Here is a 23142-nt window from a genome sequence, read left to right as displayed (position 1 = left end):
TGAGTTTGGTCATTCAGATTTTCAAAAATATGGCTGGGAATTTCTCTCACTAAATATTTCTGAGCTATTGAATTCTATTTAATAATGGGACTAGGCAGGTCTAACGTCATGATGAGGCTTGTAACTTGGAATTCTATAAAGTATATTCACCCAGTAGAAATTGGTGTGATTGGATTTTCATTTGGCACACTAACTTTTCACAAAATTCTGTGATACTATCCCCTTTCACTACAAAGATGGAACTAAATACATTTTCTTTTTATTTTATTTTATTATTATTTTTAAAATTATTAATTTATTCACATATGCATACATTGTTTGGGTCATTTCTTCCCCTTATCCCCCTCTCCCATCCCTCCCCCCCGCCTCAGTTCCAGGCAGAACCTGTTCTGCCTTTATCACTAATTTTGTTGAAGAAAAGACACAAGCATAATAAGGAAGACAAAGTGTTTTTGCGAGTTGAGTTAAGGATAGCTATACAGAAAAATTCCTAACATTGCTTTTGTGTACACTAAATACATTTTCAATATCATTATTTTATTTTATTTCAGTGCTCAGGGGCATACCCAGGGCCTTACACATGCTAGGCCAGTACTCAACTACTGAGTTACATCTGCCCCTCAACCTCACCATTTTAATGTTACATGTTATACAGTTAATAAATTAATATGATACAAATTAATATAAATATTCTGTGCATGAATTTGTTTGCAATATTTCAAGTTTTATTTCATGTACAGAAATTAATTATATTCTTGTGAAACTGACATGATAAAGCTGCCGAATCTGGAGTTAGAATTCAATGTAGAAATACTAGGACTATAATAACAATTGTTTCTTAACCTGTATTAAGTAGTTAATGTTGGTGAACTTCAGTTAAAAAAATCTTTATCTATAATAAAGAATACTCTATGGTATCTAAGGGACTTCTTTTTCCAAAATATTTTCTATACAACATTTTGTGCAATCATTTTACTTCTTTATGACCTACAGTGGGTTATTTTTACAATGTAGATTTAGTAGAGCAGTTCATATTAACAGATATGTTAAGTATGAATGAGGCAACTGCATTCCTATTTCAAGCCATTTTTGAGACCACCTATGGTTTAACCTGCATCACAAGACTTGAGTTATTTTACATTTTCTCTTATGTTTGTCCCTTATTCTCCTATTTTCAGGGCCTGCTTAGTCTTATAGGATAAGCCTAGATCTTCACTTTTGGCTTTTCATTCCTCTTTTTTCTGCCTCTCTATTGAAAAATTGATCATTCTTTTCCAACAAACTATCACTGGACTTCTTTTGCAGAGATAGGAAGCTGGTAAGAATATTACTGAACCTAAATGTAGTCCCCTTAGGATAAAATTCTGTAGTCACCTAAAAATAGATTACTTCTGCAGTTTTCTGGAAAGTCTGAACCTTACTTTTATTGAAAGTATAGAAAGGTGATGGAATCAGTGCAAAGAACAACTTGATCCAAACATGCTTAGGCTTGCTTGCATGCAGTTTGCCACAGGTTTATGTGTGAGACTTTTGAAAAGTACAGTGGGATTCAACTCTCCAGACATTAGAGGTTTTATTTTATGAGATTCTAAAGTTTTGAATTAACTCTACTTAAACTATGGATACTTGATTCACTGCTATAGTGGAATGTAGCAAGATTTGTGAAGGTAGTCCCAGTGGAAAACACTTACCTGAGAATAAGAGGACTGAATAAAATCACCTGCATTTCTTCTTTGAGTACTCTGAGCAGTTTTACCACTTGGAGAGTCTTTTGAGAAAGAGCTATAGACAACTGTTTTCTAGCTTATTTAATGTGTTTATGATAAAGACTAAGTTATGAGTTTTCTTAATCGATGAGAATCCAGTGTTGCTCTTGGCTCTCTTGTTCTTCCCATTTAGAAAAGATGGACCTCCCACTATATTTATAATTCTCACAACTCTCCTAGCAAATGTTGTCTGCTAATGCATATTATTAGTGTAATTATGTCAATGTTAGTCATAATAGACACTTATTGAATGCTTGAAAACATGAGTCACCATTCTTTTAAAGGAATGATTCCATTTAATCCTCAGAGTTGTCCTGAGAGTTGATTATCATAGATGCCATTATCCCAGGTTCAAAAATAAGCTCAGTGCTCACTTCACTTTACCACATAATGTTCATGAGTAATGTCAATACTTGCCCTGTTTGAGTAATAGAAGCCTATGTTGTTAGAGAAAAGGATCTTAAAGATCACTTAATGGAGCACTCTCCTTTTAAAAGAGGTAGCTCAAGCTCTTTCTTCGCTCGAGTCTTATCTTTTTACGTAAGGAATTGGCAAATTATTAAGATTTTTATATGTATATATCATATATACATTAAATGCCTATATCCTATATATATATGTGTATATATATCATAGATATTATATTAGGAGTTGTTAAAGTAGTAAATAATTTAGGTTTTGCAAGCTGTAAGGCCTTGTCACAGCTACTCAACATATTTTTTTGTAGTGTCAAAGCAACCACAGACAATATGTGTTAAAGTTTGGATCTGGAGTGCCCTCTGAAGGCCCATGTGTGGCACTGTTGGTTGGTGGCAGAACCTTTATGACATGGGGCCATGTTAGAGGAAGTCAGGGCATTGAAGGTACAGCTTTGAAGGGCATATTGGGACCCAGGCCCCCTTCCTCTCTCTTTTTGCCTCCTAGATACCATGATATGAACAGTTTCCTCTGTCACGTGTGTTTACCATGATGTAGTTCCTGACCACATATCCAAGAGCAGTGGAGCCAATCATCCATGGACTGAACCCATGAGTCAAAGTAAACTCTTCCTCATTGTAAATTGTGTTTCTCAGATCATTTGTCACAGTGATGGAAAGCTAACCCTGAAAAATGATAGCAAGAAGTGTTGTCCTTATTGTCACAATATCTGATAATGTAGTTAGAAACCTTTGGAATTGGTTCAGGGGAGGAGTTTGGAAGGGTTTGGAAGTGTGGGCTGGAGAAGGTTTGGAATGTTATCAGCAGAGGTTAGTAGGCAATTCTGGCAAGGGCTCAGATCAAAATGCTGATAGGAATGCAGTAAAGATAAAGCTCATGAAGTTTTAGAGGGAATGAAGACTCTATTGGGACCATGACTAGAGGCCAGCCGTACTACACATTGGGAAGGAATTTGAGTATAATATGTGCATTCCCTGAGACTTCATGTGTGGCAGAGTTTAAAGATGACAGACTAAATTATCTGGTAGCCAAAATTCAAGGCACCATAGTATTCAGGTTGTGGCATGGCTCTTACTGCCTGCTGTTAGCCAGATTTACAATGATGATTAGGAGCAAATATCATAGTGAAAAATTTGGAACACTTGCAGTTTCTCCAGGAAAGGAACGTGTTTTAAAAGTGCTGCCAAGGAGGGTTCATTTACAATGAGATTTATGACATAAAGAAAGCCAACCACTTCCTACCTAGACATAGGAAAGATGAGAATATTGAGGAATCAGCAAGAACCTTCCTGTGTCAGGATCCAGGTAAAAGATTTGCATCTTAAAACACTGGGATGCTCAATGTAGGGCCCCCTAAATGTTCAATATCAAGGCAAAACTAGAGGCTACTACAATCATCTCCAGACAGACTTGGCAACTGCTAGAGCAAATGGCAGACCTTGACATTATCATTATCATGGTGGTTTTGTAGGCATGCAGAATGTAGGCGTTATGGGGTCATGTCGACTTCCACTAAGATATCAGAGGAAAGCCTGGGAGGCCAAGCAGTGTGTGGCAGTGTAGGAGTCACTGCAAACAGCCACAGGGCAGTGCATGAAACTGTTCAGAGTGAAGCCACAGCTGCAGTAGAGACCCCAGGAAGGTAGGCCAGCAACATGGAAGGCTTGCTACATTATAGAATCGCCAGTTCTACCTGAGTTTTTTGCCATTATTGCCTATGAATAAGTTTAATTTTATAAATTTTACCATGTCGATTTTATATTATTCTACTTACTTTTCAGTATAGTTTAATTTTTTCTTACTCTATTTGCATTTTAGAAAAATAATTGTTTTTCATTTTAAAATTTTAATTATCTGCCTTAAAGATATCTACTTTTAGTTTTTATGAAGTGTTCCTCATTGTTTAAATAAATGACTGGTTTGGGTCTTATTTTGAATATTTTTGTGTGTGAAAGTAGCATTAACTTTTGAAGTGTTCCTCATGTTCAAATGGGAATATTTTTCTCTTGAAAATTTAATTTAGGGAACAATTCTCAAACATTTTTGAAAGGAGGCAAACTTTTTTTTATTTATCCAAAAATAAACACTAAATGGGTCACTACTATAATGGAGCAAAGAAAGCATTGGTCTTGTGAGCACAAATTTGATCTTTTAGATTTTGTATGTGCAATTCGTAAACATTTAATAATATTAGGTTATTTTAATGAAGACAAAGGTTTGGAATAAAAATGGTAATAATTAAACTTTTCTTATTTATTTTTGCGTTTTATTCGGATCATGCAACAGACTGACTTATTAGGATATTAAGTTGCATAAAGGTTATCTTTTGCAGTATAACTATCTTCATAGCTACAGGGCCTTGGGGAAAATACTAAATTTATAGTCCTGTACTTGTATTCAGTAGCCTGAAAATGAGTAGTACATGTCCTTATAAAAAATGAACCAAAGTTACCTTCAAATTTATGATTAATACTGATTATAATAGATGGACAAAATCTGGTATCACACTAATTTCTTTGTTGTAGCTCAACTTGTTTTTACACTGTGGTGAAGGCATGTGCCATGCAGATGTTCCTTTGCTCTCACTGGCTGTTAAGTTGAGTGCAGCACACATCTGCTACATGATGTTGCTTTTATGTGTACAGACATGGACATGGACATGCTTGAAGTTTTTTTTAAAAAAGTGTGTTTATTTCATTTTAAGCATTGTATTTCTCATCCCTGCAAGTTTAATTTAGGTACTCTTTATATTTATTTCCCTACACAAATTCTTAATATATGGGATTCAATTATAGCAATAGTTACAATTTCCTTGTTTACACATTTTCACATCTGTATTCATTCTGGGTAAGGTTCAAGTGATAGATGTATCTCCTCATGCTATCTCCTCTATCATAATTTCCTGCTTCTTTATATACCTAGGAATTATTTTGTCTGAGCATGTTTAGGGTGTAGTGATAGATAGATTTTAAGTTTTCACCTAATTTGAACTTCTCCAGCATTTTTCAGATTTTGTTGTTGTTGCTTTTAGTAAGAACTTTAGTGAACTGTATATCATCTGTTTGAGGTTTAGCCACAGTTCATGGATGGTCTGTTTATTCTTCCTATTTTTTCAGTCTATTTGTTTCTGTTTTGTTTTAAATAGTTTTTATTGCTGTATCTTTAAACTCGCTAGTCTTTTGTTGCACTGTCTAATCTGTTAATCCTCTCCAGTGTTTTTTTAAAATGTAAATGTACTTTTCAACTGTAGAATTTAGAGTCAGTCTATTTTGCAGCTTCCCTTTTGTGTAGTTTGTATGTTTTTGTCTTTTCTATAGTGTTTTGCACAATTGTAACACAGTCATAGTTGTTTTAAGGTATTTTTAAATTCCATTACCTGTGTCAGTTCCGGGTTTGTTTTCAAAGATGTAATTTCTCTTTATGATAGGTCATATTTTCTATTTTTTAATATGTTTGGCATTTTTTATTAGCTGATATAGGCATTGTAAAATTTGTCTTGTTGGATATTGGATAGTTTTTGACTCAGCTTTATCCTAGGATCCAGTTAATTGATAACTGTTTGAGCCATTTGGATCTTTTGTGATTTTTAGTATATAAATAAAATTTATATGCTAAATTTGAATATTTAGTATATAAAAATACTAATTAGTATATTTAGTATAGGAATAATTCCAAAACTGAGACAAGATCCTTCTTAGTATTATCTCATACCCAATAATTATGAAGTTTGCTCCCCTGGCTCATAGCTACCACCATTCTTCCTAAGCCTGTGTATGAACCAGGTACTGTTCCTACTAATCCTTTTTGGTGGTTCTTTCTTCTGTCTGTTAATTTTCTCACATGTATACACTGATCAATTCTCTTTTGACCAAAACTTTTCTCTTTGGCACTGTGTTCTATGAACTCTACACTAATTGGTCTCCCCAGCTTCCTCTCAAAAGTCAAAGAGATGACACCCAGATTACCCTGTTTATCACGACCTAACATCCTTTTAAGGCAGTAAGCTAGGGTATGTGTAGTGGTATAGGAGTCACTTTACTTGTCTCTCATCTCTCAGATGTTCTTCCTCTTCCATTGTCTGTTGTATAATGTTTTCAAAACCATTGTTTCATAAAGTTGTCTTACTGCTTTAGTTCCTACAAATGGAAAGGTAAATTTGGTCCCTGTTACTCCTAGTTGGACAGAAACAAATTTACATTATTTCAATTGTGTTTTATTTTCCCATATTCAATAATCATTCATATTTTCAGGAATATATTTTATATGTAAATAAGAAAAAGCTCAGTTTGTTTTAGCTTGGAATACAATTTAATTTTGTGTATTCTAGATCTAATTTTCCATAACAAGATTTTTAGTAGTAACATTTAGGAAGAATAAATTTATTGTATAGGACAGGCAAATAAATTAATGATCAACTAAACTTAAAGGGATGGAGGACCAGAAATGATTTTTATATTAGCTTCTTTTGTATAATCACTGTCCATTAGTAATTCTTGCAGTGAAGAAGAATTCTAGAGAGGCAGAGCAAGTTGGCATAATAGAACTCTCAGCAATTATCTCCCTAAAAACATTAATATGAGCAGCTCTCCATTTGTAATAGTACCTTCACAAAAGCAAAGGAAACCAGGTGAGAGATCACAGTATCAATTTGTGGAAGAGTAATTAGAAAAAGACACATTGAAGAGAGTAGGAAGGACAGTTTTACTCTTGCCACTTCTTCCCCAAGCCCAGGCAGCACAGTACAGAGAGAAACTGATACCAGAATTTTAGTCCCCTGGTCCAGCTCCAGAGGTTCTACCTGTCAGGTATAGCTACTTACTCCTCTATGCCAAATAAAGAGGTGAGTAATGGCAAATGTTAGAGAGAGATTTATTGTGTGGCATGGGCACACCTTGGGAAGAGGCAAAATAAGCACTTCAGCCCATATTTGGGGTACAGGTATGAGTTTTAGACTTAAATAGATAAAGAATTTGGGCTAGGGAGAAAAGTCATGCATGATAAATTTGTGGTCAAAGTGTGACGTAGTAGATCATTTTCTCAGTCCTATTTTGATTGGGGTTTCCAAGAAGTTGTTATTGCTGTCATTACCTGAGGGGAGCAATTTGGTCAGGATAAGCAAGTCATTGTTATTTAGTCAGTGGTCTGTCCTGAGGAGGCTCTGCTATTCCTTTTCTTGGGGGCAGTTTCCTCTGTTTCTCCTTGTAAAGATGTTATTGATCAGCTCTGTCCTTCCTGGAGTCCAAGGTCATCACTGCAGCACAGTTTAGAGCAAAGTCAGATACAAAAGGAAGGCAGAGGTGCCAAGCATTTTTCCTGCTTTTAGTTAATTTGTGGACCCAAGAAAGGAGTCACTGTTTTTCAGTAAAAGCACTTTCTTATTATAATTCCTCCCCAAACACCTTATATTTGAACATTCCTCCATCTTTAAGGAATTAGGGTGTCAGCGAACCTGGTTTTGCAGGTTTTCTGACCAAAGGTAAAGTAGTACACAAGAAAAGGACAAATTGTAATAGCTGACGCAAATAAGTCAAAAGAACCTGCTGTTTAAGCATAAAAGTAGAAATACAATTATAAAGTAGAATACAAAAGGGAGTTACTATCAGAAGACATTCAATTAAATAAATCGTGTAGGGTACCCTCTTTTAAATAAATCCATGATCATTGACTACTAAAATGATGTGTTTGGAGCCAGTAGGACAGTCATTTTTGTCTGTAGTTAAATAGAAGGTCTTGGCCAAAAATATGAGTTTGCCTTCCATCAGAGGTGCCTGGAATAGCTTCATTGTCTGAAGTAGCCATGCATAAGTTTTTTATAACCTCTCAGCTTTAGTTACTGCTGGAAGAGTTGGCACAAATGATTCCATTTTGATTATGACAACTTCCCTCTTTTCTGAGAAGTTTTTCTCCTAATTTTTTTCTCTTGAACAGTTTTCTCTGAAGATATATGCCAAGTGAACACCTTGTAGTTTGATTCTCAAGGTATCTTGTCTCTGGGATGAACTGTGTTCTGGATGATCTGATCTGATTCCATGTCAGGGGAAGAAGTGACAGGCAGATCAGGTGGGGACCCTTTTGACCAAATTTAAGCAACTAAGAGGTTTAGAAGGAGTGGCTGTTAGGCTGGGCTTACCTGGAGTTTATTTGTATTTTTAATTTTGTTTGTTTTATAGATGATGTTCTACTATTTAAAAAATTCTGTTCCAGGTGCAATTGTTAGAAGTTGTACAACAGACATCAGTTACAAGTATTACAAGGAAATCAACATATAACCAGAAAAGTAAATATTTAAAAAGATAACTTGATTGATAAATAAGTATTTATAAGAGTCATTTTCTGTGAGGCCAACTGCAAATGCTCCAGAGAAGGACCAAACTTTAGATAACCAAAACAAACAAACAAAAAAAACAGAATAGCTTTGAAAAATAGTTAGCAATTAACAAAACAGTCTAGTGATTTCCACTGTATATTTTAAGAAAATAGCTGTGATTGACGTTATACCAGTATCACCAAGCTCCCCTTATTAAAATGAGGAACATATGTACACAAGCCTGCAAAAAACTATCACCACTAACAATTTTAATTTGGAGGACACCAGCTTGTTAACTTATTCTCCTAAGCTTTTCACTTTAGAAGGCATGTATTTTTGGGGAATATAAATACATTTACTATACAAAAGAGACAGAAACAATTAGTATTATAGCTATACAGATGTCATATATACATATTAATTTAGGTTTTACCTTTGGAGTAAAATTTAGAATCTTTGACCAGGTAAAATAAGAAGTGTACAGCACTGGCTTAAATCAAAATGCCAGCTCTCTTACAAGTTGGAGGAACAGCTCTAGTGATGCCAAATAGACTTATTTTTTAGTGTACAATGCCTCATATATACAGTAAAGTTCATTTAGCTAAGAAATAGATATAGGCAGGTTTTATTTTATTTTATTTTTTCGCCTTAATGATATTGGGTACAAGTAAAATGGCAGGAATGTCAAAGTTGAAGGTTAGATGCCAGAGGTTTAGATATAATGCATTTTGGATAAAACAGACATTAGCTGTACATTTTACAGTTATTAAACTTACACAATTTAACTGTAAACGTGCACAAAATTTATTAAAATTTAGACTGCAGCTCTACATATTTTTAGTCATATGTATAGGGCACTCTCTGTGTTAGAATTACTTAACATAATAGTTTATTTAACCACAATTATAAGTTGGTCATTTAAAAAAGTTTGCCATAAACAGATATTTAATAAAACTCTAATTTAGTTAAGACTCAGCATCCTAAGTAATCAAAAGCCTGACAAAATGTATAAAAAACACTAACAATTACCTTGACAAAATACAAAATCTCTTTTTTAAGCCAGGTTCTTAGAAATATTAGTAATAACAGAATATTATTTTAAAGATAGCCTTGATATAGTCATAGAGAATTAGGTTCTAGTTTTATATCAGTACATTAAATTTAGACTTTAGAAAATTGTTTGGATAATTCTTAAATTGTAGCGAACTTACACAATCTTTTTGTATACTCCGTCTTTTATATACTTTTTGAAACCTGTTTTTACACTTCAGCTTTTCTGAGCCTTCTGGGTTTTGTTGTATCCTTTTACCATTCTGGGGCAATCCTTTAGGACAAACCTTACTTCACAAAATCCTTCCTCAGTCAAAAGAATTTTATTTTCCTTTTAACTTCTCCAAAAAGTTATTTCTAGACCTTTCTTCTATCTCTTTCCTATTTGCTGATTCTTTTTTATAAATTTGCAAAATTTTTGAACTTAGACAAAATTACTTTTAATAAAATACTCTTAATTGTCTTATATTTTAATGAAGACCCAGGGAAAAAAAGCCATCTTAAACTGCTTTTATTACAAAGCAACTTATAAAAACACATTTGTTAATAGCTCCATTCATTGCAAAAGAGAGTTTAATTCAAACTATCCTTATGACAGAATGGAAACAGCTTTTACTATCTGTAAAATCCATTTTTCTTCTTAGAGAGAAAGTTCTTGAATGCTTGCATTTGGTTAGACTTGACTGAGATATGAAGCTTGGATAACTGATTAGAGATAACAGTTTTTACATATTAACTTTATAATAGCAGTTTAAGAACCACACACACATGCAAAAAAAAGTTTTTAAACTAGGCATGCTAAAAATTTCAATTTTAGTTCACATCAGATATGCTAAAAATGCAAACTTTTAGATGTCACAAGTACATTTGTCAATTACTTCTATTAACTCCAGTAGATTAAGTTGTTCCCAATGCTGTTTGTTTAGGACTTATTTTGTGAGAGGCTCATCTTGGTTGTTGAAGCAAGAGTAAATCTCTTAACAGGAATGTTGCTGCAGCTACTAGACTTTAAGCTCCATCAAGTCAATCATTATAGACACAGACTAATAAACATACACAAAATGACACATTAAAAATAATTACATTAATTCAGAGTGTGCTCTCAGGAAAACCATTCTTCTGGCTGTCTGTCTGTCTATCTCTCTGTCTCTCTCTTTCTCGCTCTCTCATATAGTCATGTAAAATTCTCCCTCAGGGACAAGGTATACTTTGTGCTTTTTATTCTTAAGAAAAGTACAACAGAAACCTCAAACAGAAACATCCTGGTTCCTGTACCTTGTTCTCTTCTTACTATTTGGACCTGCAGAATTTCAAGTTTCCTTATCTAAAAATAAAACTGGCCTAAACCTAGAATATCCTGAAAGAGCTCAAAAGACAGAAAAATCAGAAAACAACTACAAAACTTCAAAATTCTTGTTAAGAGAGGTGGCTTCTTCAAATGACAAGCAAAGCAGGATTGAATGTGCCCTATGGGAACAGACTTACCAAAGATCCTACTCAAAAGGCCTCTCAATTCACTTGTTTCTCTGCTTCACTGAATAGTGATAAAAAGCAGTTGATGCTTGCAAAAGTGGAAAGATACAAAAAAGTCCCTGGAATAAAAGTAATTCCAGCAGCTTTGTGGAGCCAATTCAATCTTTGCTTTTATTCCTCTGGGAGTTGGGAGTGGCTAATGCTTAAAGGGTCCATTTTCTTTAGGCATGACACACCAAAGCTTTAACTAGCATTTTAGATACCAGGCTCAGCCCAGGGGTTCCACATGTCAGATCTGGCCAGTCACCCCTATACACTAAATGAAGAGAAGAGTAATGGTGAATTGCAAAGAGAGGTGGTTCATTACTTGGGCAAAGTAAGCACATCAATCCAGCTCTATGGTTGATTGAAGGGGTCTTAGAGAAGTTGTTATCACTGTCATCACTTGAGGAGAGCAATCTGTTCAGGATGAAAGTCATTGTTGCCTGCTGTGGAAGTTCTGTTGTTCCTTTTCTTGGGGGCAGTTTCCTCATCTCAGTGTAAAGATCCCCAGTCAGTCCTGTCTTTCCTGGGTTCAAAGGTGGCTGCAGACAGAATGGCTTAGGGCAAAGACATACAAATAGAAAAATACCACACTTTTCTCTTCCTTTTAGTTAATTTAAAGGACCAAGTAAAGAATAAGTGGTTTTCAACACAGCAATTTCTAAACACCTGTTACAAAATCCCCTTTACTTGAAAGGGAGGACATTAAGTACAGGACTTCGCCTTGGATCTGCAACCTGCTCCTACTGTTGGGACAGTGTCAGTAGTCCCAGGCTCCAGATCGCCCTTCGTATAGGCAAGCTATGCAACCCTTGGCATCTGGCCAGCTGTAGCTGTCCTGAGTTTATGGTGTGTCCCAATGCCATGTCTGCCATAGGACTTTCCCAGACAAAGCCAGTATATAAAGACTATAATAAGTACCTGCTTCCTTAAAGGTATAGACATAGATGCATACCCATAAGGATGAAGAACAGTCATATATATTTAAAAAACATGTGTGAAGGTAGACTTGATCAGAATCAATTATTAGGAGTTCCAGATAATATAAATTTATGGACGTTATAGTGATTGTCCTAAATGCCCAAATCTGCTTTTTTTGTGAAATGACTTCAAAAAGTATTTATTGTATTTTTAAAAAATCATGTAACACTTATCTAGGTGACCTGTAAACAACTTTATTATCAAATTTTATAATATAAAATGAAATTTTGATAAGTCACCAAAATATGCAGGTAGTCCCAATTGAAGAAAGTTTACATGAGCTCTTTTGATTTTATGATTGTGCATATGTGGTATATATATTGGACAGAAACCATTCTTCAATTTTTAAATTAGTTATTTTTTCCAGGATGGATATGATTTGATAATCTGCTACAGTGGTAGTTGGCTGTCACTGTTAGTCAGCCATGTGTCACAAAGGAAAAGAACTGATATTTAGCAACACTGCACTGTGTTGCTAAGCTACAATATGTGGTAGTTTAGGTATAGTAAGTGCATTTTTGACTTACCAGTATTTTCAATTTATGGTGAATTTCTTAGAACATAAATGCTTTGGAAGTGAAGAGACAGCAGCTGTATAAATAAAGTTGAGTAAACTCAGGGAAGTTTTGAAGAATCATGTCCTAGCTTTTTTGTAACTTCTTTGCTAATTTATATTCTCTGATAGTTTTCTCAGAGAAAAATAAATGCAGATAACATTTATCAACACTGCATATTAATCATTAGGATTGCTTTTAACTTTTCTTTCTAAAATTATTTACAGATGGTACAGATGTTAAGATAAGTATAGATGTATATAATGCTAAAGATAACTTTCCCACAATACAGCAATGGCAAAATTATGGTTTGATAGGAAAAATCATCTTGTGAAATAATTTGAAGAAAAAGTTTATTTTATGTGTTTTATAAAATGCTTTCAAGTATTTTTTTCAAACATAAAATTCTGGGTTGGTTTTTTGGTCTTTTAAATGAGGATCTAACACAAAGTATGTACTCAAATATAGCCTTTATGCTGATATTATAAAATATTTACTTTTTAATTCTTTGAATCAAAGGAAACCTTCAAATCTTTGGTTAATATCTTAATGCAAAGTATTGTTTTTTCTCATTTACTACTTTTTATTAAAAGCTGTTATTTCCCGACCTGTTAATATTGCTGGTATTTTACTTTGTGAAGCTTTATAAATTAGTTGTTAGGCACTTGCTTTGATTTTTCTATGATAGCTTATAAATTAATTAGTTTGTATTCATCAGAATTATGAGTCGACTTTCATGATGACAATGATTTAAACTTGTTTTTCAGTGAAGTGGTTCAATATTAGATGGCTTTTCTTTTTAAAAGTAAAGTTCCTTAAATTGAAGTAGTTTACAGTAATACAATCCATATAATTCATAAATAACTGAAGTAAGATGAAAGTTTTTTCTGAATTTTTCGTAATCCTTGAGATAAACTGTTATTTTGCTGTGTTTAGTAATTGACCAGCTTCACAGTTATTAGATTTACCCCATACTTTCTTTTAAACATGATGTTTTGAAGATGTTGAACTTCTAATTCACCCAATTTACTTTTCTGTACGCATATGTGGATAATTTTGAAGTATCTATTGTGTGGATTTGCAGGAAGCTGTCTGGTCTCTCTGCTGTTTCTTTCTAAGTCATTTCTTTTATAATTACCAAAACTTCCATTTTGATTCTTCTTCCTTCCACTTTGGTGGGCCTTATGCAATGCATTTTTGGTACATAAGTCTCACCACAGTGACTTTCTTCTTAGCAAAATAAACAATGAATTTCCCCTCATACCATTAATCTTGACTTCCTTCTTTGGTGTTCCTGTGAACCTGAACTCTGGAATAAGACTGAAGTGTAATATGTAGGTTTTAAAGAATGTACTCAGTAGTTCGTTATATTCCTTTAATGGACTTACCTTCTACAGAGACAAGTGAAAATCACATTTTAAAATATGAAGAAAAGATGGAATTCACCAGGGACCAGGAATATGTGAAATGATTGCTTGATAAAGCTAAAGCACATGCAGAACTGAATGTACAAGATACAGGAGGTGCAGAGGAGCCCAGTTCACACATTGAGTGCTGGAAACCTTGTCCATCACAAAGCCATGACACTGTTTAAAGCAGTATATTAATACACTCAAGTAACTTTGCGTCCATTCATTCAAATGAAATTAGAAAGTCCTTTATAGAGGGTAGGATATTCTTATTTTTTTTATGTATACATGAGAAAGAACTGTTTGAAATTTCATCCTGAACTAGAAATGATGTTTTACTGTTATTTCCATGTGAATTAGTGCACAGCCCAGTATTTAAAAATATGTCTATTTTATATATTCTTGTACATCTACAGAACACCACTTAGATAAAATGTTTTGCTACATTTCAGTGGATGAGAAACTTTTCCAGGCTGTAAGTTTGTTGTATTAAGACAAAAACATTTTTCTCCAGAGTTATCATAACTATTTTGCAACTCTCTGCTGTAGTTATAAAACCTACTTGTTTTTTATTTGTTTGTTTTGTTTTGTTTTTAAATTGAAATCAATTGTGTTTTTGTACAAAGTTTTTCTGCTGGTTACTCATAAGTAATCACTTATGAGTTTGTGTTTTATAAGTTCAAAATTAGTAGCACAATGTAAAGTATATACTTAAGATCATGGTATCAAGAAGAACATCTGTTAGAGATTTTCCCATTTTTCATGACGGCATCAGGCCTTTGTGTCTGGTAAAAGAGAGTTTTGAAATGTGGTCTACTACTTCATGCTTGAATTTTGTTAACTTGGTTATATATTTCCTAAGGTCAAGATCCATACCTGTGTTGCTTTAAAAGTTATTTGCATCAATTGACACAATGCTAAACATATAGTAAATATTCACAGTAAGGACCTGTAATGTTTCGTCTTTGTCTTGCTACTTCGTGTCTCATCGTTTCCCTGTCATTTAAGTATTTGATTTGATGGGAAGAAGGATAAGGCGGTGAGATGTATAAATAGCTTTCCTAGAACTCACTTTTATGTTTCTTTTAATTCATGGAATCTGTGATAAACAGCACTTTTGACTTACTGATTTCCTTTTAAGTGGCATTAACTTTTTTTTTTTTGGCTCCGAGGAATTGAGCATGCTATATTTTATAGACATATAGTTGGAGTGAAAATCTTCCAGCCTCTATTGATACATCTTATGAGTTTATAGGAACTCTGGAAACTGTAGTATCATGTCTTTCACTTCAGCCTAGATGTTTTTGCTATAACACATGTTTCTGTAAAGAAATTACCTTCTATGTGATTGGTAAACATGGGAATCAGGTTCATATAATCCAGAAGTGGCATCAGCTCATAAGAAAATTTCCTAGGTAAGAATAGTCAGGACAAAGAGGAGAGAGTTACAACAAACCTTACATTGTCATCTGGCTTTTGAGAAAGTTTTACATCCTGTTATCTGACTTCACTTCCTTCCTTTCACTTTACTTCCTGATTGGTGAATTAGTTTGCTTTTGGTTTGTACCCCTACCATCAGTGAATTTGGTTCACCTGAACATTGCAAATTCATGGAAAGAAGCTTTTGTAAGCACTAGTTTGCTCAACAGGGCAGAGCTGGGTTCCTTTCTTCATCTTACCACCTCTTATCAGTATGGGGGCTGCTTCCCACTACGCACTCCCCTGGCAGTTCATGGGTAAGGGAAGGAGATCACAGAAGGTGGTATGTGAGCAATCCTTTTAGGAGGCTTAAGTTACAAACAGGAACCAGCATCTCTTGCAATAGCTGGTGGACATTTACAGTTCAGGTTTGAAATACCTGTTTACAAGCTAAACTGTACAATGGAAGGTCTAGTATATGACCTGATAGCTCACTCACAGTGCCTCAAGCCTACTTGTGGGTCACCAGACAGGAGTTATTTTTGTCTTAAGTGACACTGCCTCCTGAAACAGATGAAATACTACCTTTGAAACAGAGCCAAGTGAAGGTGAGCCCAAGGTCGCAGGGTGACCTTATCTCATTATCTAGTCTTCACCTGCTTAGCCCACAGAATGTCCTTCCTTCTGCTTTAATTTTCTAAAACATTTATTTTCTAAAAAATCATCATTTGAGTATTTTCAGGAGCACAGCTTAACACTGCTAAAAATATCATTCTATACAAAAGCCCTCTGGGTTTAATTTAAGAAATAATCATCTGTTAGAGATGCCAATTATTAATTCTCCTGAAATACTTTACTTAATTACCACCAATGAATTTCAATATAGTGTTAATTTATTAATATGCATGGTAAGTAGCAAAGCTAGTTAAAATTGTGAGTTAAGTTAATGAAATCATATTTATATATTCTACTGATGTACTGAAATAAAATGTTAGGATTTTAAATTTTTCAACATGGCAATCTCAAGTGAGTATTTACTGTGTCTTTATAAAAGAGGATTTGTTGTCTTTTAAAAATAATTATGACTTGAAACACAACCATAAATAAATAAAAATTAATAAAAATTATTTGAATATTATCATTGTTTTGAGTGTTAGTTTTTTTAAGAGGAAAGTTGAAAGGAATGATACTTTCTTGTGTATATTTTACAGGTGCATTTCTTTGATTTCAAATTGGTGCCTCTCAGTCAGAGAATGGAAAACTTAATGTGGATTAGGGAATTTGCAAAGGAAGTGAAAAAGAGAAATATTTTATTATGTGGCCTTCTCATAAGTTACTCACAGGTAGGTGACATGTTGACGTCTTCTTAATATATGTCTGTAGACTATAATCTTAATAGTAGGAAAGCGATTTTGTTAAAAACAAATCGATGTTAATGATGGGGAAAATTATAACTATCCTAAGTGGACTCTCCAAAATCTAGGAGAAAAATAAAAATCAAAACAAATGTTTTAGGAAAAACATATCAACTGGAAATATCTCAGACTGGGTGATCCAGAGGCACCTGCACATCCATGTTTATTGCAGCACTATTCACAATAGCCAAGTTATGGATACAGCCAAGATGCCCCACTACTGACGAATGGATTAAGAAAATGTATTTATACACAATGGAATTTTATGCAGCCATGAAGAAGAATGAAATGTTATCATTTGCAAGTAAATGGATGGAACTGGAGAACATTATTCTAAGTGAGGTTAGCCTGGCCCAAAAGACCAAAAATTGTATGTTCTCCCTCATATGCAGACATTAGATCAAGGGCAAACACAACAGGGGGATTGGACTTTGATCACGTGATAAAGTGAGAGCACACTTGGGAGGATAGGTAAGACACCCAAAAATCTAGATAGCATTTGTTGCCCTCAATGCAGAGAAACTAATGCAGATACTTTAAAGCAACAGAGGCCAATAGGAGAAGGGAACCAGGAACTAGAGAAAAGGTTAGTTCGAGAAGAATTAACTTAGAAGGTAACACACATGCACAGGAAAACAATGCAAGTCAACTCCCTGTATAGCTATCCTTATCTCAACTAGCAAAAACCCTTGGTCCTTCCTATTATTGCTTATACTCTCTCTTCAACAAAATTAGAGATAAGGGCAAAATAGTTTCTGCCTGGTAGTGAGGAGGTAGGGGGAGAGAGGGAGAGGGAGTGGGGAAAGGAGGGGGTGGGAGGGGGTGGGGGCAGTGGGGAAGAAATGACCCAAACATTGTGTGCACATATGAATAAAAGAAAAAAAATGTTTTAGGAAAAATATATCAACTGGAAATATCTCAGACTGGGTGATCCATTGAGGATTGCTAGATTTAACAAACAAAAATATCAAATACTCAGTTAAAATTGAAATTTAGATAAATGCCATTTTTTATAATTATGTTCTAATTTTGAATTTAAATTTCAAATTAGGTGAATTCCTCTATTTAACTAGCTGCCATCCATGTGTACCAGTCATGCCCATTGGTGCAATTTGAAACTTCTTACTTTTATTTTGTATTTTAATACTAGTAGTCAAGCGTTCTTCTCTCCTAGCATGTCATTTAAGCACTTGAAATCAATGCCTAAGATTCAGATTATGGGAGGGCAGGAAAGCGTAGTACTCAACTAAAGAAATACATTTATCGTCACTGTCTTTAATAACAAGTTAAGGCAAAATGAGCTAGCATTATGGATGCTTTGTCCAGAGGAATCCTATTTAAAACAGTATTTGGAGAATCTGTTACAGATATTGGGTATATCCTTTGCACATAGGTAGCTTCCATCACACCTGTGAGAATGTTATAATTTCTTGGAGATACCACAGACAAGTTTTATCAAGTTTTTCAATTGCCTTTTTAGTGGTTTGGAATAAAAGTGATTTGGTAAGTACTAGCTGTCTAGGAAATGACAGATACTCAAAATTTTATATGTGTGATAAATAGTTATAATTTGTGAACTTATTTAAGGTATATTTTTAGTCTATAAGTGACATTTATGTTTGAAATAAATGAATTTTAATTAAGTGTAAGGACTAACAAGCCAGGCATGTGAGGCACCTGCAGCCCTAGATCACTGAGTTCAACACCAGCCAGGGCAACATAGTGATACCCAGTCTCAAAACCAAATATACAGTAAATATAAGGACTATCATTTAGCTAGTCCTTTGGTTTTCTTTAACTTGGAGGTAGCTGTTTCCATTGCCTCCAAAATATGCAAGCATTACCTCAGTTTATCAAGACACTGGCAAATTTAGCCTATTTAGAGTTATGAAAATATAAAATGAATCTGTAGAGACTATTAGACTCCGGAAACCAAAGTCTTGCCCAAGGTCAGATAACTGGCAAAGTAATAACTCAAATCTATATCCTTGCTCATGAATATTTCCTCTTTAGTGTGTCATTATTTTTTGTTGAATTACTCATAATATGGCAGGAAAAATCAGTTATTTTACTTATGTTTGCAAAGGAGTTGTGGGCACACATTGCTAATGTCACACCGTATAGATATAAAATAGTTTATTGAGGCAAATCTCAAAAGAGGAAAAACAGAAAAGAGTGTACACAGTCTCTGAAACTCTTATTGTTCTATGATTTAGACAAAAGCAAAAAGTTGGTGCATGCATTATAGAGAATAGGGTTGCCAGGTAAAATACTGGATGCCTTGTTAAATGTAAATTTCAAATAAACCATGAGTAATTTTCAGCATTAAGTATATCCCAAATATTATATGGAACATATATGCATTAAACATGGAATTGCTCATATGCAATTCTGAGAGAACTTCCTAATTGGAAAAGGAGAAGCCTTTGGGGGCCATTGCTTCATATCAGGCCTTGTTATTTTGAGCTGAGACCTTCAAAGCTAGATCTCTAGTAAGTTACAAAAAGTGTAGAGGAGACAAACCCAAAGCTTTTCCAGACATCTCTATTATTTTAGGAAGCAAAGATAGCTTATCTATGTATGTATTGCTTGTTTCTTCTTAAAAGACAACAGTGAATATATTTTGGGTATGTGAATGTTTAATGTATAAGGCTTATTCTGCCCTCAAACACACAAGTGCAAGATGAATCAATAATCGAACACACTGTCCAATACTTGATTCCACTTGAAAGAGCATTGCAAGGACCCTGGGATGTCTCATAGTATATGCCATTAAAAAGGGTCAGGGGTAAATAGGACACTGTGGCTCATGCCTGTAATTCTAGCTACTCAGGAGGCAGAGATCAGGAGGATGGCAGTTTCAAACCAGTGCAGACAAATAGTACACAAGACCCTATCTCAAAAAACTCTTCACAAAAGAGGTCTGGTGGAGTGGCTCAAGGTGTAGATCCTGAGTTCAATCCCCAGTACTAAAAAAAAGGGGGGGGGGGGCTATGGCTAAAAAGTTTGAGAAACATCAATAAATATTTAGACTTCCTAAAATAAAATGTTTCTCACAAATTCATAGCACACTAATAAGCATTTCATCTCTTCAAATTGTAGAAAAGGGATGTATCATTTTCCATTTGATTTTGTAACCCCTTAATCATGAAGAACTCAGTATTCTTTAGGACAACATTGGAAAACACTGTTTGGAATATAAATCTTAAGGAAATACACCACTACTTCTAGACAGAATTTTACTTCTACATGAATTTTTCTACTCAGTTAATTCAGTATCTGTAATTGTCAAAGTTTTTTTATTTGCTATACAGCATAAAGTTTTTTAAAAAAATTTTATTAGCATAAATTAGTTGTACAAAGCAGTTTCATTGTGAAATTTTTATTTCTGAGTAATGTACCTTGATCATATTTGCCACGTGTATTACTCCTTCATATCCTCTCATTTTTTTCTTTTTCTTTTCTTTTATCATTTTTTCATTTACTTACATGTGTATACATTATTTGGGCCACCCCCTACTTCTGGGCAGAACCTGGTCTGCCCCCTTGTTCTCTAATTTTGTAGAAGAGAAAACATAAAAGATAATTTTTGCTGGTTTAAGATAAAGATGGCTATACAGGGAGATTCCTTGTGTTGTTTCCATGCACATGTGTATTACAACCCAAATTGGTTCATCTCTACCAGACCTCTTCACTACTTTCTGGTCCCTTCCCATAGTGGCCTCTACCGGTTTAAGATTACTATATTTGTTCCTGTACAGTGAGCATATCAACCACATTCAAGTTTTTAGTTTCCTTCTCTTTCCCTATCCTTCCTGTGAACTGTCTCCCCTTAGTGTGTGACCTGTGTCCAATAATATTACTGTATTTGTTTTAGGTCTATAATCTGCATATGAGGGAGAACATGCGATTTTTGGCCTTCTGAGCCTGGCTAACGTCGCTTAAAATGATGTTCTCCAGTTCCATCCATTTACCTATGAATGACAAAATTTCATTCTTTGCAGCTGAGTAAAATTCTATTGTGTATAATTACCACACTTTCTTAATCCATTTGTTGGTAGTGGAGCACCTTGGCTGTTTCTATAGCTTGGCTATTGTGAATAGCGCTGCAGTAAACATGAGTGTGCAGATACCTTTGTAGTACCTTGAGTCACATTCCTTCTGGTATATCCCTAGGAGTGGTATTGCTGAATCATATGGCAGATCTATGTTCAGTTTTTTTAGAAGCCTCCATATTGTTTTCCAAAGTGGTTATACTAGTTTACATTCCCCCCAGCAGTGGATGAGGGTTCCTTTTACCCTGCATCCTCACCAGCATTTGTTGTTATTGATGTTCTTGATGATAGCAATTCTAATAGGAGTGAGGTGGAATCTTAGTGTAGTTTTGATTTGCATTTCCTTCATGGCCAGGGATGGGAAACATTTTTTCATGTGTTTTTTAGCCATTTGGACTTCTTCCTTTGAAAAATTCTGTTTAGTTCAGTTGCCCATTTTTTTATTGGGTCATTCATTTTGGGAGAGTTTAGCTTTTTGAGCTGCTTGTATATTCTGGTTATTAGTCCCTTGTCTGATGTACAGCTAGCAAAAATTTTCTCCCATTCTGTGGGTGGCCTCTTCAATTTAGAGACCATTTCTTTTGTTGTACAGAAGCTTTTTAATTTCATGTAGTCCCATTTGTCCAGCCTTTCTCTTAGTTGCTGAGCCACTTGAGTTCTACTGAGGAAGTCCTTGACTATACCTATTGCTTCGAAAGTATTCCCTGCTCTTTCCTGTACAAGCTTCAAGGTTTCAGGTCTGATATTAAAGTCCTTAATCTACCTTGAGCTGATACTAGTACAGGGTGATAGGCACAGATCTTGTTTCAGTGTTCTGCAGGCAGATTAGCCACTTTTCCCAGCAACATTTGTTGAAGAGGCTGTCTTTTCTTCATCTTATGTTTTTGGCACTTTTGTCAAAGAGTAGATGAGTATAGTTGTGTGGATTCATATTGGGATCCACTATTCTGTTCTGCTCGTTTTCATGTCTCTTTTTGTATGCCAGTACTATCTGTTTTTATTGCTATGGCTCTGTAGTGTAGTTTGAAGTTGGGTATTGTGATACCTCCAGCATTGCTTTTTTTCTTCAGTATTGCCTTGGCTATTCACAGTCTTTTGTGTTTCCAAATGAACATTAGGGTAGATTTTTCAACCTCTGTAATGAATGTCATTGGGATTTTTATGGGAATTGCATTGAACATGTAGAGTGCTTTTGGTAGTATAGCCATTTTTACTGTGTTGATTGTATCAATCCATGAGCATGGGAGATCTCTTTCCATCTTCTGTAATCTTCTTTGATCTCTTTCTTTAATGGTTTGTAGTTCTCCTTGTAAAGATCATTTATATCCTCTGTTAAGTTTATTCCTAGGTATTTAATTTTTTTTGAAGCTATTGAAAATGTATTTCCTATGTTCATTCTCAGTCTGCCCATTGTTGGTGAATAGAAAGTTTGCCGATTTTGTAAATTGATTTTTTATCCCGCAACTTTACTGAAGCTATTTATGGTGTCTATGAGTTTTTAGGTGGAGTTTTTTGGGTCTTTAAGGTATAAGATCATGTCATCTGTGAATAGGGATAGTTTGACTACTTCTTTATCTATTTGTATTCCTTTTATTTCTTGTTCTTGCATTATTGCTCTGGTTAGGAATTCCAGGACTGTATTGAATAGGAGTGGGGAGAGTGGGCACCCTTGTCTCATTCCTGACTCCAGGGGAAATGGTTTCAGTTTTTCCCCATTAAGTATGATATATAGCCTTTATAATGTTGAGGTACATTCCTTCTATTTCTAGTTTCCTCAGAGTGTTTGTAATGAAATGGTGTTAAATTTTATCAAAGACCTTTTTTGTGTTTCTATTGAGATAATCAAGTGGTTTTTGTCTTTGCTTCTGTTAATGTGGTAAATTACATTTAATGATTTGCATTTGTTGAAGCATCCCTGCATCCTTGAGATGAAGCTGACTTTGTCATGGTGAATGATCTTTGTGATAGGTTGTTAGATTCAGTTTGCTGTTGTTTTATTTATAATATTTGCATCAGTGTTCATTAAGGACATTGGCCTGTAGTTCTGCTTTTTGGTTGTGTTCTTGTCCAGTTTTGGGGATGAGTGTAATACTGGCTTCCTAAAATAAGTTAGGCAGTGTTCCTTCCCTTTCTATTTCATGGAAAAGTTTAATGAGGGTTGGTATTAGTTCTTCCTTAAAGGTCTGGTAGAATTCATTGCAGAATCCATCAGGTCCTGCACTTTTCTTTTTTG

At 34.6% G+C, this 23142-nt stretch overlaps 1 protein-coding gene across 8 annotated transcripts in view; it reads left to right on the top strand.

Moving 5' to 3' along the window:
* The window catches only part of Crppa (CDP-L-ribitol pyrophosphorylase A), a 294009-nt gene that overhangs the window by 128635 nt on the left and 142232 nt on the right, over positions 1-23142 (top strand). For 5 of the 8 annotated variants that reach the window (XM_074065075.1, XM_074065077.1, XM_074065073.1 and 2 more), the window contains one exon: positions 16651-16782. The exons of 1 other annotated variant lie outside the window; for it this stretch is intronic. In XM_074065075.1, the coding sequence (XP_073921176.1) occupies positions 16651-16782 (132 nt within the window). Of the gene's footprint in view, positions 1-2690; positions 2805-3675; positions 3847-16650; positions 16789-23142 lie in introns of those variants that run through there. 2 more of the 8 variants (XR_012445224.1, XR_012445225.1) reach the window with 2 other exon arrangements.

Source organism: Castor canadensis, chromosome 2, assembly GCF_047511655.1.
Source record: "Castor canadensis chromosome 2, mCasCan1.hap1v2, whole genome shotgun sequence".
NCBI lineage: Eukaryota > Metazoa > Chordata > Mammalia > Rodentia > Castoridae > Castor > Castor canadensis.
This window is presented reverse-complemented; position numbering and strand designations above follow the sequence as displayed.